This window comes from Rhinoderma darwinii, chromosome 2 (assembly GCF_050947455.1).
Source record: "Rhinoderma darwinii isolate aRhiDar2 chromosome 2, aRhiDar2.hap1, whole genome shotgun sequence".
Taxonomy (NCBI): Eukaryota; Metazoa; Chordata; class Amphibia; order Anura; family Rhinodermatidae; genus Rhinoderma; species Rhinoderma darwinii.
The window spans coordinates 158769700-158784902 of NC_134688.1; the positions used below are offsets into that span (position 1 = coordinate 158769700).

At 43.1% G+C, this 15203-nt stretch overlaps 1 protein-coding gene across 1 annotated transcript in view; it reads right to left on the reverse strand.

The window, feature by feature from the left end:
• TGDS (TDP-glucose 4,6-dehydratase) overlaps positions 1–15203 on the reverse strand; it is a 51360-nt gene that overhangs the window by 26035 nt on the left and 10122 nt on the right. The window contains exons 2-5 of the mRNA XM_075852386.1: positions 4932–4998; positions 3371–3439; positions 2466–2556; positions 131–273 (exon numbers count right to left, since the gene is read on the reverse strand). Of these exons, the coding sequence (XP_075708501.1) occupies positions 131–273; positions 2466–2556; positions 3371–3439; positions 4932–4998 (370 nt within the window). The remainder of the gene's footprint in view (positions 1–130; positions 274–2465; positions 2557–3370; positions 3440–4931; positions 4999–15203) is intronic.

The following is a 15203-nucleotide window of genomic DNA, read 5'->3' on the forward strand; positions in this document are numbered from 1 at the left end:
AAGGCTTCAAATGTTTATATAGCCTTCAATCCAATTTTATATTATTTCTGGCTTTTTGTATTTGTTTATTATTCCTGCCACATATTCCTTGTGTAATTAGAAACATACAGTAAAATAAGGGAACAGCTACCTCATGGAGGCTTCCACCGTAAACTTCATCTGTACTTATGTAGACAAACCTTTCCACTCTGGATTCATAAGCAGCATTAAGAAGAACGTACGTTCCATAGATGTTCACATAAGCAAACTTAAAGGAATCCAAAAAAGACAGATCTGTAGAAAAAAGGCCTTCGTAAGTAATAAAGTAAGCCGAATGGTGATCGCAATAAATCTGGCAATGTGCGATCAGTTTTCACTGTTAATTCTGGATGGCCAGAATAATACATCTGCTATCACAGTGTTTCTCAAGGTTTCTAAGCCAAGTGCCCCAATATTCAGAGTTCCCCCAATGGCCATGTCCAAACACTGTGCTGCACCTTAAAATTACAGCATGAGGACATTGCAAGTACCCCCAGTGATTCCCAACCAGGGTTTCTGCTCTCGGCAGCAGCAAGATCCTGTTCGGAAAGAGCCATCAAAAAATTTCAGCCAAAATATAAAATTATAGAGTGCGTTACCCTCCCCCACACCAAGCTGCTTTGCGGTAGGAATGGGAAAAGGAGTTTCCCCGGGTGTGAAAAAATTACCACCACGGAAAAAAGGTTGGGAATCACTGCCCCCCGGAGCTGGTGCGTACCCTTTGAGGTACATATACCACAGGTTGAGAACCTAGGTTTTAAACACAACCCACTCTCCTATTAAGGGCAATATACTGTACTCAAATGAATTGCTCACGCGCCTCGCACGGACCTATGTTAGTCAATGGGGCCGTGCAGACAGTCCATGATTTTCACGCAGCTTATTTCCGCTGCGTGAAACGCACCACGTCCTATATTTGTGCGTTTCTCGCAAATCACGCACCCATTGAAGTCAATGGGTGCGTGAAAATCACGCGCAGCACACGGAAGCACTTCCGTGTGCTGCGCGGGATTCGCTCAAGAGAAGTAAAAAGTATGAATGAAAACAGAAAAGCACCATGTGGTTTTCTGTTTACAAACATACAGAGTGTCATAATGATGGCGGCTGCGCAAAAATCACGCAGCCACGCATCATATGCTGCTGACACACGGAGCTGTGAAGTGCCTTTTGCACGCGCAAAACGCTGCGTTTTTTGCGCGCGCAAAACGCACACGCTCGTGTAAATCCAGCCTAAGTGTGAGCAGGGCAGGAGTGACTTCCATGTACTATAGACTACTGTACAAAATGTCTAACTGTGCTGCAGAACTTTTTTTTTTAGCACGGTGTCACATCTGTCTGCAAGTAGGTGAGATGCAATATGACTGCGACATGATAGGACAATTTAGTCTTGTTTCAATGACTAATAGGTTCATTATGTGGAACAAGTGAAAGCGTCAAGAAACTATCAATGTGGCTACACAGGGGTGGATATCACATTAAAAATGAAGTCCAATCTGCGGGCAGCATATTATAGAGCAAGATGAGCGGAGCAGATTGAAAAGTGGTTCTGTGGGAAAACATTCAGTGTAACGTGTACTACCACTGTTCAGTTTGGGCTTAGGAGTCCAGTGGGTGGTCCTAATCCCTGATTGACAGCCATCTTTGTATGCACACTCATACAGGGAAGGTTGTCAATCATTGAGTGAAACCGCCCACTGGACCGGACATACAGAGCAGCATCTGCTGCTCTTTATACCTCCTCTGTTTCTCCTTGTCCCTCCAAACTATTGTACAGGGAGCTACAGCTCCTTGTACTCACTGGAAGTTGCCCGCTGCTGCCCCAGAAGCCCTAGCTCCGTGTTTATGCGCTGCTGGGAGAGATCAGCGGCCTTCTGGTTACCGGATCTCCCCCTCATTTTAAAGGCAAGACTCTTGGCTATGAAAGAAAACGAAAATTGTGGCATTAGCTCCCTGTTTAAATAGCTGTGGGAGCGATTGGTGACCTATTGGTCACCGGATCACCCACTCAGGATTTTGACTTTAAAATGATATAAAATTGCAGCAATAGCTGCAACTTTCATGAATCTATGGCCTTTAGTAGCCAGGACATATCATATAAATCCTTGGCTACTGAGGTGCTTCCCTGTAGGATGTATGAGATATGCCTTTGGCAGGGAAATGGTTACATATCTGACATAAGTGTTTTCATAAATACTTATATTCTCCATTAAATAACAATTCTGAAGCACTGTTTGTTACAAGTCTGCCTTGTGCCGTTCCTCTGTTATTCATACTGGAAATTTATGAATAAATTAACAATTGAGTGTTACCATTCACATGCCTACACAGTCTGGCCGCCTTGTGGACAAACTAGGAGTTAGAACAGCGTGTCGTTGTATTGTAATGTAGATGTTTTGTAAAAGAACTGTAACGATTTGATAAGTTGATAACACTGTAAACATGCTTACCAACATGAGTCTGAGCAGCAAAATGTAAAACCACATCTATGTTTTCAGTTTGAAAGAGTTGTTTTATAAAGTGCGAGTCACAGATATCCCCCTAAGAGACAACAATGAAGGTTAGACTACACAGATCAGAGGTGACGCATCAAGCAGCACTTACAGCACAATATCAGTACGATTAACATATAGAGACGCTACTTTTGCCGTTGTTAAAAACACATTGGCAAAAAGCTTTACAAACTTTAAAATACAAGGCACAGATATCCGTCCTAATACGAGTAGAATTGCAGGTCAGAATTTTGTATTTCTAACACCTAATTACTTTTTTGTGAATAAGCCATAATGCTATAAGGCCCTGTTCACACTGAGTATTTTTTGGCGTGGAAACCTCGTCAGGAACCACGCCCAAAAAATGTCCGAAAACGCCTCCCATTGATTTCATAAGAAGGGGCATGACGCTTCTTTTTCCCTCGAGCGTTTTTTTCCGGTCGCGGGAAAAAGAAGCGCCATGCTCTTTTTACTGGCGTTTCCGTCTCTGACCTCCCATTGACATCAATGGGAGGCAGAGAAAGCAGTTTTTACTGCGTTTTTTGCCCACGGCGCTCAATGGCTACGACCGAAAAACGCGGCAAAGAGTGCAGGCAGGTCAAAATCTGCTTAAAATTCCTGAAGGAATTGAGGCAGATTTTTCCGCCTGCAAAACACTCTGTGTGAACAGGGCCTAAGGAAGAGGCCACGCTTTGTGAAATGTGTAGTCGAAATGCAATAGAAAATGCAGCGCTTTGTGGTAAGAATCCCATTCATAAACAGTTTACAACCTCATCTTGGCCGCATACCAATTGCACGGTGTGGCCTTATCCTAAAAACAGCTGACAATCCAATCACCCAACATGTGACATTTGTGGACATACCTGTAAGAACTTGTAATTTGGTCGACTTGAAATAGCATCAAGATTTTTCAAACTGGCACAATAGTCAAGCTGAGAAAAGAAAGAAACAAAAAGGCCAATATGTAAAATATCACTCATTATTATAGATTATAAATACGTGAATATTAGAAAATCTCTGTTCATTTCGCTTTATCCACGTCTATTGTTTATCTTTGTTGTTTTACCTCACACTGGAAATGACATTTTCACAATGACTATTAAACATGGAAGCCGTCCACCCAGTTCAAGAGAACCAATGTCAAGATCAAGAAAACTGCAGCAAAAAACATTGAAAACCATGCAAAAAGAAGTTCGGTGTCGTCAATGGGATGTGAAGGCTGAAGAGGACTTGGTTTGTGGTAATATATCCCGGTAACACTTAGATCCAGCTTATATGGAGGTTACAGCTACAAAGATTACTTTTTTTGTAACTGCAGCTAAATTACAACATTGTTGCAGCTACAGAGCCTTGATATGTTCTTTCCTCACCCTAGTACATAATGGACAGTCGCATGCAACACAATTCGTTTCTGTGGGGTTTACATATTAGGCTTTGTTCACACCTGCGTCAGGGCTCCATCCGATGGAGCTTTCCGTCGGAACGGAGCCCTGACTGACACAAAGTCGACTACGCTGTTGATTCCGCCAAAACCCCTGTACAACTGAGACAAACGGAAACCATTGGCACCGGATCTGTCACCATTGAAATCAACTGGTTTCCGTTTGTGTCGGTCAGGGCTCCGTTTGGAACGTCGGAAAGGAGCCCTGACGCAGATGTGAACAAAGCCTAACAGTGATGACGACCAACTTACAATATAATATTAGCAGCAGGAAAAGAGTTGTAATTGCCATCATAAAATAACGTAATAAACATGAATTGTCAACTTCTATGATCAATAACACTTCATACTAATCATCGCGTGGCTATTTCCTGAATTCACAACGTCTCGGACAAATCTAAATACATACATTTATGATCCTGGCTGCAGCGGGACAAATAAATAAGATTAATGCTAAATTTGTATGAATAACAATCCTCTAATAGAGTTAACAGTAGCTCTCCCTTTACAAGCAGGAGAACAGGACAGGCTTCCGTAATGGCAGCGTGCCATCAACCGACAGCTCGCCAGGGCATCTGAAGGGAAGAGGTACTTCCGCAGAGGTGTTTTAGGCTGTGTTCACATGACACGGTCAAAGCGTAAACTGCCCAGGACATGTGAACACAGCCTAAATCATTCCTTTTGTAAGAGTGTTGTCATACGCTACAGATTGAGCTGCAATTACACCATAACAGAACCACTATGTTGTGGCCTCACCCGAAGGCCTTATTCATATGAAGGTGTTTCTCGTCAGTGCGCTGTCTGGTCCGTTTTTAGAGACCAGACCCATCCATTAAAATCTACGCATGTGTGAAAAATACGGACAGAACGTCATCCCTGCGCATTTAAACTATTTCCTAAGACCATCTTTACAGTAAATTTAAAAACCAGCTCCGCTTTACTACTGGTTCTACATTCAAGACTAGAGCACATACAGTACTTACCTTATCAAGGTTTATAACTAGGTAATCCGAATGGTTTTCAACCAGCGAAATGATCAAATGGGATGCTCTGCAGGAGAAGAAAAAAAAAAGGATATTCTCTAGACTAGACATTTCCTTGGGAAACAGCATTTTATACGAATACACTCCACCAGCATCAACCACATATATAGAGACCAGGGAACCTATGGAATCCTGGAGAACCCCTTTAAGAATTTTATGGCTGTGAAACACAACATTATTTTCTGGGTGATGTTCTAGTTGGCATATTCCAAATATAAATAGAAAAGGCTAGGGCCAGGTCACACTGTGTTTTTTGACGTGGAAACCACGCCGCAAAACGCGTCAAAAATTGGCCGAAAATGCTTCCTATTGATTTCAATGGGAGGCGGAGGCAGATTTTCCTCCTGCAAAAAACTCTGTGTGAACCCAGCCTTAGAGAAACAATATATCACACTTCTATGATGAGGATATTTCTAGGAGCACATGCTTTAGAAGCAGCTGATTGGCTCTATACTCGGGTCAGACTGCTTGCAGCATTCCTAGCTACAAAATGTACTTAAATATGCAATGCAAGCCAAAATAAATGAAGGCACAAGATCACATGAACCATTCGGGAGGCCACCGCACTGCTGGAAGTACAATGGGACACTTATGTAGAGGAACAAAACTACTATAAGGAGAGAAATTTTACAACAAATAGATCCGGAAACTTCCTATACCTACATATAAACTACTATAAACAATTATACTACATATAAACTAACCAATCCCCACATTTTATAAACATTGTCAAAAATAAGTCTAAGAGTGTGTTCATATCAGTGTCAGGGTTCCGTTCGTGGGTTCCATCAGACCTTTCTGTCACCACCTTATTCAGTAACATACTAAATAGGGGAGTAGGGGTTCCAACAAACATTGGACAGGTTGGATTTCAACCAGCCAAAGCCAGTTGTTTCCTTGATGTAATTGGTAATAGGTGTCTGGCGACCGTTTATCCATGTTCTCGTCATATTCATGTTCATTAGGCTCCAAGACAAAAGTAGCAAGGCAGCACAGCCAAGAAAACTGGAATTGTATTCACCCACAGGTTCGACGTTTCAGTCCAACAGGACCTCTCTCAAACATGCTTGAGAAAGGTCCTGTTGGACTGAAATGTCGCACCTGTGGGTGAATACAATTCCAGTTTTCTTGGATGTGCTGCCTTGCTACTTTTTTTCTTTTATTCCATTTGTGGGACTCTGGATCAGGTCCCTTTGATGCTTGCACTCACTATATTGCATATTGCTTTGGGTTTCCAGTACTGTGATATTCCCCTTCTGTCTTTCCTTATGTTCATTAGGCTGACCTAGATAGCGGTTACCTATCTTATCTATACGACCCAAAAGATAAAAAAGTAAAAAATAAAATAAAAGTTCTCTCCTCTCCAAACCCACATGCACCAATTTTAGACATTCGGCGCTGTAATGTAGATAACAGTGGTTTTTATTTTGAAAAAACAATCATTTTTGAGCAAGTTATGCACAATTTTAGATTTATGCTAATTAGTTTCTTAAAGGGAATGTGTCGCTAGAAATGTTTTTTTTAGTTAAACTGTTAGTATATAAATGATTAAACATTGTTCTAATTTTTTCACAAGTCAGGAAATATTATAAATTAGATTCTAATTTATAACATTTCCATGTGCTGGTCACTAGAGGGAGCAATTCCCAAAATTGCAGCATTGGCATGTGGTTAAGCAACCTCATTGCTTTATGCTGCAAAATTGGAGAAGACACACTCGCTCTAGCGTCCTCAAACAATCCCCCCTTCTTTTTCCTGGCTAGTGCCAGGAGAAAGGAGGTGGTTGAATGTTCAAACCTCATACACTGTGTGCCGCCGCCATTTTTTGAGCGAATGTACAGTGTAGGAGGATTATGTACAGTAGTAGTCACACAGTATAACACGAACATATACAAACATAACTTACCTGCTCCTGCCGCCGCCGCTGCCTCCGCGCCTAGTCCTTGCTTCTGAACATATGGACGGAAGCCGCGACCAGAAGTAGTCATCTTACTGTCCGGCCGCGACTTCCGGTCCACATGAAAATGACGCCGGACGTCGCTCGGCCGAAGACCTTCCTTTTGGACTGTGTGGGAGCGGCGCATGCGCCGTTCCAACACAGACGGGGTACGCTATAGTGAATGGAACGGCTCCCGTTCGCATTCTCTATGGGGATGTATGTGCCATATTCCATCAGAGATGAAAAGAAAAATGGCAGCCCCCATAGTGAAGTAAGGCCGGGTTTACACGAGCGTGTGCGTTTTGCGCACACAAAAAATGTGGCGTTTTGCATGCGCAAAAGGCACTTGACAGCTCCGTGTGTCATCAGCGTATGATGCGCGGCTGCGTGATTTTCGCGCAGCCGCCATCATTATGACACTCCATTTGGATGTTTGTAAACAGAAAAGCAAGTGGTGCTTTTCTGTTTTCATTCATCCTTTACATTGCTGTTGCGCGAATCACGCTTGTCCCACAGAAGTGCTTCCGTGTGACATGCGTGGTTTTCACGCACCCATTGACTTCAATGCGTGATGCGTGAACAGCGCACAAATATAGGACATGTCGTGCGTTTCACGTAGCGGACACACGCTGCGTGAAAATCACGCACCTGTCTGCACGGCCCCATAGATTAATATAGGTCCCTGCGATGCACGTGAAAATCACGCATCTGTCTGCACGGCCCCATAGACTAATATAGGTCCCTGCGACGCGCGTGAAAATCACGCATCTGTCTGCACGGCCCCATAGACTAATATAGGTCCCTGCGCCGCGCGTGAAAATCACGCGCGTCGCACGGACGTATAACACGCTCGTGTAAATGAGCCCTAAAAGTAATAAAAAAGAAAAAAGTACAACACAAATAAATAAAATTAATTTGAATAACATACTAAAAGCAATAACATAAAAAAAAAAATTTTCGCGACACCTTCCCTTTAATAGACAACTGGGTGTTTTTTTACTTTTTACCAACTGGGCGTTGTACGGAGAAGTGTATGACGCTGACCAATCAGTGACCCATCCGTGACCAATCAGCGTCCTACACTTCTCATTGTTCCAGCCCGGCTTCTTTCACTGCAGAATCACACTGTAACAATGGGCTGGAACAATGAGAAGTGTAGGACACTGATTAGTCACTGATTGGTCAGCGTCATACCCTCCTCTGTACAATGCCCAGTTGGTAAAAAGTAAAACCACGCCCAGTCGTCTATTAAGAAAGTAATTAGCATAAATCAAAAATTGTGCATAACTTGGTCAAAAATGATTGTTTTTCAAAATAAAAACCACTGTTCTCTACATTACAGCGCTGATCACATTATGTAGGAGATAAGGCATTTATATTCTGGTGACAGAGCCTTTTTAATGCTGGTGTTAAGGCTTAATAACAAGGGTTAATGCTTTGTGATTTTGTTAGTACTGTTAAAATATTGTTATGTAATGTTTTTTTTTCTCTATACGCCAGTATGTATTCATTAAAGAAACACTCCTGCAACCCCCAACCCCCCATATGAAAATGCAATTAGGTAAAAGGTAGTGAGGTGTATTGGCTTACCGGGAACTTTATTTACCTTTGGGCCACGTGATCTCCACTCTGACCACCCAAATCCTACAACATCTGCTGCCTGGACCGGAGGTCAGTCTCTCAATGCAAGTCTATAAGACTCACAACCCACATCGAGACCATCATAGACTTGCATTGAGAGAATGGCTTCTGGTCCCTACAGCAAACGCTGTAGGATTTGGTTGGTCAGTGGAGATCACGTGACCAAACAATGGCCAGGAACGTGGCTGTGGCTAACTGTCAAAAAAAAAGTGCTCGGTAAACCAATACCCCTCATTACCTTTCACCTACTCACATTTTCAAACAGGTGCGCGGAAAGTTCTTCCGCCAGCGTTCTTCTTTAAAGCAGATCTGTCATCAAACTATGCAGCATAGCAGGTGCGCTCTACTACTAGCTGAAGCCGTACAAAAAAAAATTATTATTGTGTAGTTTGGAAAATAGCATCTAACAAAGAATAAAGTGGACTAATAGTTATTAGGAATATATATTCATCCGTTGGGCTTTCAAATTGGTTGCGCTGTGAATATTCGGAGAACGTGATTGGTTTATGTGCAGGGTAATGAACATGCAGACAAGCAGTAGAAGACTGAATTCAATGAAATGCTCAGCCCTTAGTCAGTCTTCTACTACTTGTCTGTATGTTCATTACCCTGCACATAAACCAATCACGTTCTCCGAATATTCACAGCGCAACCAATCTGAAAGTTTACAGTGCTTGGGAATAAGTGACTGGGGCAGAAGAGGATGGAGGCAAAGCCTTATATAGTGGATCGAGCGGGTTCCCCAGCAGCATTTAAAATAAACAGGATCCTGACCTGTCCATAGAGTTTAAGGCAGCACTGAGTATTTCAGGAGATGAGCGTGCGGATCTTGTGCGGGGTGGTGACTTGCCAATCATGTGAAGGTGTTATTGAGGACAGGAGTGGAGGAGAGGTAACAGACGGAGATATACGTAATGGTAAGAGCAGAGTTCACAGCAGCACAGAATATTTCAGGAGATGAGCGTGCGGATCTTGTGCGGGGTGGTGACTTGCCAATCATGTGAAGGTGTTATTGAGGACAGGAGTGGAGGAGAGGTAACAGACGGAGAGCTACGTAATGGTAAGAGCAGAGTTCACAGCAGCACAGAATATTTCAGCAGAGGAGCGTGCAGATGTTGAGAAGTGTAGGACGCTGACTGGTCACGGATTGGTCAGCGTCATACACAAAAACACGCCCAGTTAAAAACACAATACACGCCAGTTGGACATAACGAGAAAAAAAACGCCCAGTTGTCAATTTCAAAGCTCATTTGCATAAATATAAAATAGCTCATAACTTGGCCAAAAAAAAAAAAACGTTACTATTATCTACATTGCAGCGCCGATCACATGCAATAGGAGATAGGGGTTTGAGAATCTGGTGACAGAGCCTCTTTAGGTGCGGGTAAAACCACATCCAAATCAACGCATGCATTTTTCGATGCAGTAAAAAATTCAGTTTTTGAACGTGGTGTTTTGAAGCGGTTTTCGCCGCACCTCCACGTCTAAATATACCCATAGTCCACCATATTCATGAGGGAAGCACCCCCGCCTCATCTCACCAATGATTAATGGCTGCAGGGTAGGCCTTAGGTTGGATGGTGCCCTGTGCAAGACGCTATATTGTTGCCCTCTTCACAGTTTTAGTGTGTATTCATTCATATATGACATTCTTTTCGCAATTTGGTAGTGGTTTTTATCACAATTTTTGCAGTTTTTCCAAACGTTTGTGAAAAACCTGCCAAAAGCCGAGACTTAGGCGGGATTCACACGACCGGGTCCCGCCCGAGCATCGGCCGGTAAAATCGGCCATTTTTCCCGGCCGGTTTGCATTATTTTTGGATCCATTCCGGGCCGGGCAGATCTGGACAGTGACATCAGCGGCAACTCCTGAAGGGGAATCCCCATGTGTTCGGGGATTCCGCTTCAGGAGTTTCCCCTGATGTCACTGCCCAGATATGGACAGAGACATCAAGCGCTCTGTCCAGGAGCGGAATCCCCGAACACACGTGGATTCCGCTCCTTCAGGGAGCTAAAATGGAGATAGCACACAGCAGAGCGGGGAGATACCTCCCTGCTCTGCTATAGTGGCGTCGCTACAGCAGTAGCAGCAGCTGATAGCGGCGCCATGGAAGGTGTCGCCGGGCCAGGGCGCTTTTAAAACAAGCAGGGGAAGGGAGCCAGCGCAGCGCTCCCTCCACCTGCTGTACACCCCGGCCCTGCCACACAGTGTAGCGTACAGCCATTCGTCCGAATGGCATAAACTCCTCCTCCTCACATACACTCTGCGCTGTGAGGAGGAGCTAGAGTGCAAGCGATGGAAAACCCGGCCATCACTCGGGACACATTCCGGTGATGGCCGTGTATTACCCGGCCCCATAGACTTCTATGGGAGCCGGGCGGACGGGTACCCGGCCGAAAATAGAGCTTGTCCTATTTTTTGACGGCCGGTTTTCCCGGGCGTCAAAAAAATCGGTCGTGTGAATAGCCCCATTAGGGGTCTATTATTCCTAATGCAGCCGGGTGCCGGCCGATTTATGAACGGCCGGCACCCGGCCAGGAGACCCTGTCGTGTGAATGAGGCCTAAACCACAAAAAAATAAAATAAATTAGAATATATCCTAAATATCAGCTGTAGTGGAGCTTACATATTTGTAAGGCTGGGTTCATACGAGAAGGAAAAACCGGTGGCGAATCTGCAGCAAAATCGGGATTTGTAACATGCAAATTTTTCTGCGGATTTTCTCATTCAAAGAGGTGAAATCCGCAACATAAATTGAAATGCTTTATGAAACATGTGTAAAAATGTGTAAACATTGAAGGGGACACGACACACTATGCCCTCAATGTTTCCCAGAGTTCCCCTTTTTAGAAAAAATAAATAAAAAAAACGTTCATTTTAAAATTGTACATGTTTAGCGTATTATCCTGCAGTATTGATCCAAAGAAAGTGGAAACAAAACACAATTTGGAGCAGGAGTAGAATTTGGTAGTCACACCCAAGGCTTGGATGGATGATTGTTAATTCTGGGGTCAAGTGGGAACTATCACAGGACTGTATAATAGATGAATACTTGTAAGTCTACTGACCGCTTTTACCCGGAGGCCAGGCTTTTGATCTTTGCTTACTCATGTGAGAAAGCATTAGTTCTACTATTCTTAACTCTTTAGGACACAACATGCCTCACCAGCATAAACAACATGGAAGACCACATTACTTCTACAAGATTTCCGATGTCCAGTAGATCTGCCAATGATAAGGTCTCACTTTACAATAGTGTATATTACAGCTGACACCCTGCTGCATTGCCGGGACGGGAGCTAGTATCCGATCGGGCCGATTAACCCCTTAGATGCAGCACTCAAAAGCGAGCGCTGCATCTATGGGGTTTACTAGCAGATCAGAACCCCGCAATGCAATCGTGGGCTTCCGATGGCTGCTCTGGCAGACCGAAGGCCTAACAATGGCCTCCTGTCTGCAAAGTACGCAAGCCTATTAGGTCCCGCCCAGAGGAGGGGCTTCGAAGGCTTCCGGCTGTAGAACCAAGATGGCGCAGGCTCAGTAGCTGAGCCTGCGACGTCAGCCGCGGCTGTCACAGCCATAGGAGGGACCTAATAAGCATGCTGTCAGTGAATAACTAACACCTCTATACATTGCAACATATTGTGCACTAAAATCGCATATCAGTGGAAAAATTTTCACTTTGCACCATCCGCTGCGCATTAATTTCTAATGAAAAAAACCACCTGTAAAATGCCTTAAGCGGTGTCGTTTTTAAAATAGGGATCACTACTTGGGGGTTTGTTTTACTATTTGACCTCAGAGCCCTGCAATTGTGGGCCAATGGTGTGAAAATCACAAAAAAAATAGACCTCAAATGCGCATGGTGCTCTTCAATTCTGAGCCCTGTAATTTGTCCAGGCAAATGATAAATGCCTTGAGAGGTGTAGTTTCTAAAATGGGGTCACTTCTTGGGGGTTTCCATTGTACTCTGGTACCTCAGGGTTTTGCAAATACGACATGGCGCCCAAAAAAACCAAAATCTGCATGCCAACTAGCGCTCCTTCCATTCTCAGCCCTGCCGTGTGTCCAAACAGCAGATTATGACCACATGAAATGGTTTTACAAATGTTGGGGTGCTTTATCTCCTTTATCCCTTGTGGAAATTAAAAAATGCAACATTTTAGTGTAAACATTTTTGATATTTATGTTAACAGCCTAATTCCACAAAATTCAGAAAAAAACCCATGGGGTCTGAATGCTCACTATACTGCTCGATAAATTCCTTGAGGGGTGTAGTTTCCCAAATAAGATCACCTTTGGGGGTTTTCACTGTTTTGGTCCCTCAGGGGCTTTGCAAATGCTACATGGCACCCGAAAACCATTCCAGCAAAACTTGAGCTCCAAAAGGCAAATAGTGCTCCTTCCCTTCTGAGCCCTGCCGTTGGTCCAAACAGCCGCTTATTGCCACAGAGAAATTGGTTTTCAAATGTTGGGGTGCTTTTTCTCCTTTATGACTTGTAAAAGTTGAAAATTTCTGTTTTATTAAGAAAACTTTCGATTTTAAATTTTTACGGCCTAATTGCACTAAATTCAGCAAATAAACTGTGGGGTTAAAATGCTCACTATATCTCTCGATAAATTCCTTGGGATGTAGTCTGCCAAATTGTGTCTTTTTGGGGGTGTTTCCACTGTTTTGGCACCACAAGACCTCTTCAAACCAGACATTGTGCCCAAAATACAGTTAGGTCCAGAATTATTTGGACAGTGACACAATCTTCATGATTTCGGCTCTGCATGCCACCACATTGGATTTGAAATGAAACAACTGAGATGTATTGAAGTGTAGACTTTCAGGTTTAATTCAAGGGGTTGAGCAAAAATATCCTGTGAAACATTTAGGAATTGCAACCATTTTTCGACACAGCCTCCTCATTTCAGGGTCTCAAAAGTAATTGGACAAATTAACATTACCATAAATAAAATGTTTTTTTTTTTAACACTTTGTAGAGAATCCTTTGCAGGTAATGACTGCCTGAAGTCTGGAAGCCATGGACATCACCAAACGCTGGGTTTCCTATTTTGTGATGCTTTGCAGGCCTTTTCTGCAGAGGTCTTCAGTTGTTGCTTGTTTGTGGGTCTTTCTGCCTTAAGTTTTGTCTTAAGCAAGTGAAATACATGCTCGATTGGGTTGAGATCTGATAATTGACTTGGCCATTGCAGAATATTCCACTTCTTTGCCTTTAAAAACTCCTAGGTTGCTTTCGCAGTATGTTTTGGATCATTGTCCATCTGTAATGTGAAGAGACGTCCAATCAACCTTGCTGCATTTGGTTGAATCCGAGTAGAAAGTACATCCCTGAACACTTCAGAAGTCATCCGGCTGCTTCTGTCTTCAATCACATCATCAATAAACACTAGTGACCTTTGGCAGCCATGCATGCCCATGCCATCACACTGTCTCCACCATGTTTTACAGAGGATGTGGTGTGCTTTGGATCATGAGTCGCTCCAAGCCTTCTCCATACTTTCTTCCTCCCATCATTCTGGTACAGGTTGATCTTAGTTTCATGCTGTTCCAGAACTGGGCTGGCTTCTTTACATGTTATTTGGCAAAGTCTAATCTGGCCTTTCTATTTTTGAGGCTGATTAATGGTTCGCACCTTGTGGTGAACCCTCTGTATTTGCTCTCATGAAGTCTTCTCTTCATGGTAGGCAGATACTGATACACCTACTTCCAGGAGAGTGTTCTTCACTTGGGTAGATGTTGTGAAGGGGTTTTTCTTCACTATGGAAAGGATTCTGCGACCATCCACCACTGTTGTCTTCCATGGACGTCTAGGCCTTTTGGAGTTCACAAGATCTCCAGTGCACTCTTTTTTTTTTTTAAGAATGTACCAAACTGTAGATTTTGCCACTACTAAAATTTGTACTCTCTCTCTGATGGATTTCTTCATTTTTTTTAGCCTAACGATGGTCTGTTTCACTTGCATTGAGAGCTCCTCTGACCTCAAGTTGTGGGTTCACAGCAACAGCTTCCAAATGCAAATGCCACCCCTGGAAACAACTCCAGACATTTTACCTGCTTAATTGATGATGGATTAATGAGGGAATAGCCCATTAAATAGCTTTTGAGATTATTGTCCAATTACCTTTGGTCCCTTGAAAAAGAGGCAGCTACATATTAAAGAGCTGTAATTCCCAAACCCTTCCTCAAATTAGGATGTGAATACCCTCAGATTAAAGAGGAGTCTGCACTTTAAGCCCATATTGATTATATAACTGTATATTCAATATGTTTTGGTAAACAGCTAAAATGCCAAAACTTCTGTCACTGTCAAAATAATTCTGGACCCAACTGTATATTCTAATAAAAAGCAGGCCCCTAAATCCACTAGGTGCTCCTTTGCTTCTGAGGCTGATGCTTCAGTCCATTAGCACTCTAGGGCCACATGTGGAATATTTCTAAAAACTGTAGAATCTGGGCCATAAATATGGACTTGCGTTTCTCTTGGAAAATCTTCTGTGTACAGAAAAAATTGATTAAAAACTGTGTTCTCCCAAAAAAATAAATGAATTTGTAAATGTCACCTCCACATTGCTTCATTTCATGTGAGACACCTAAAGGGTTAAGAAACTTTCTAAATGCTGT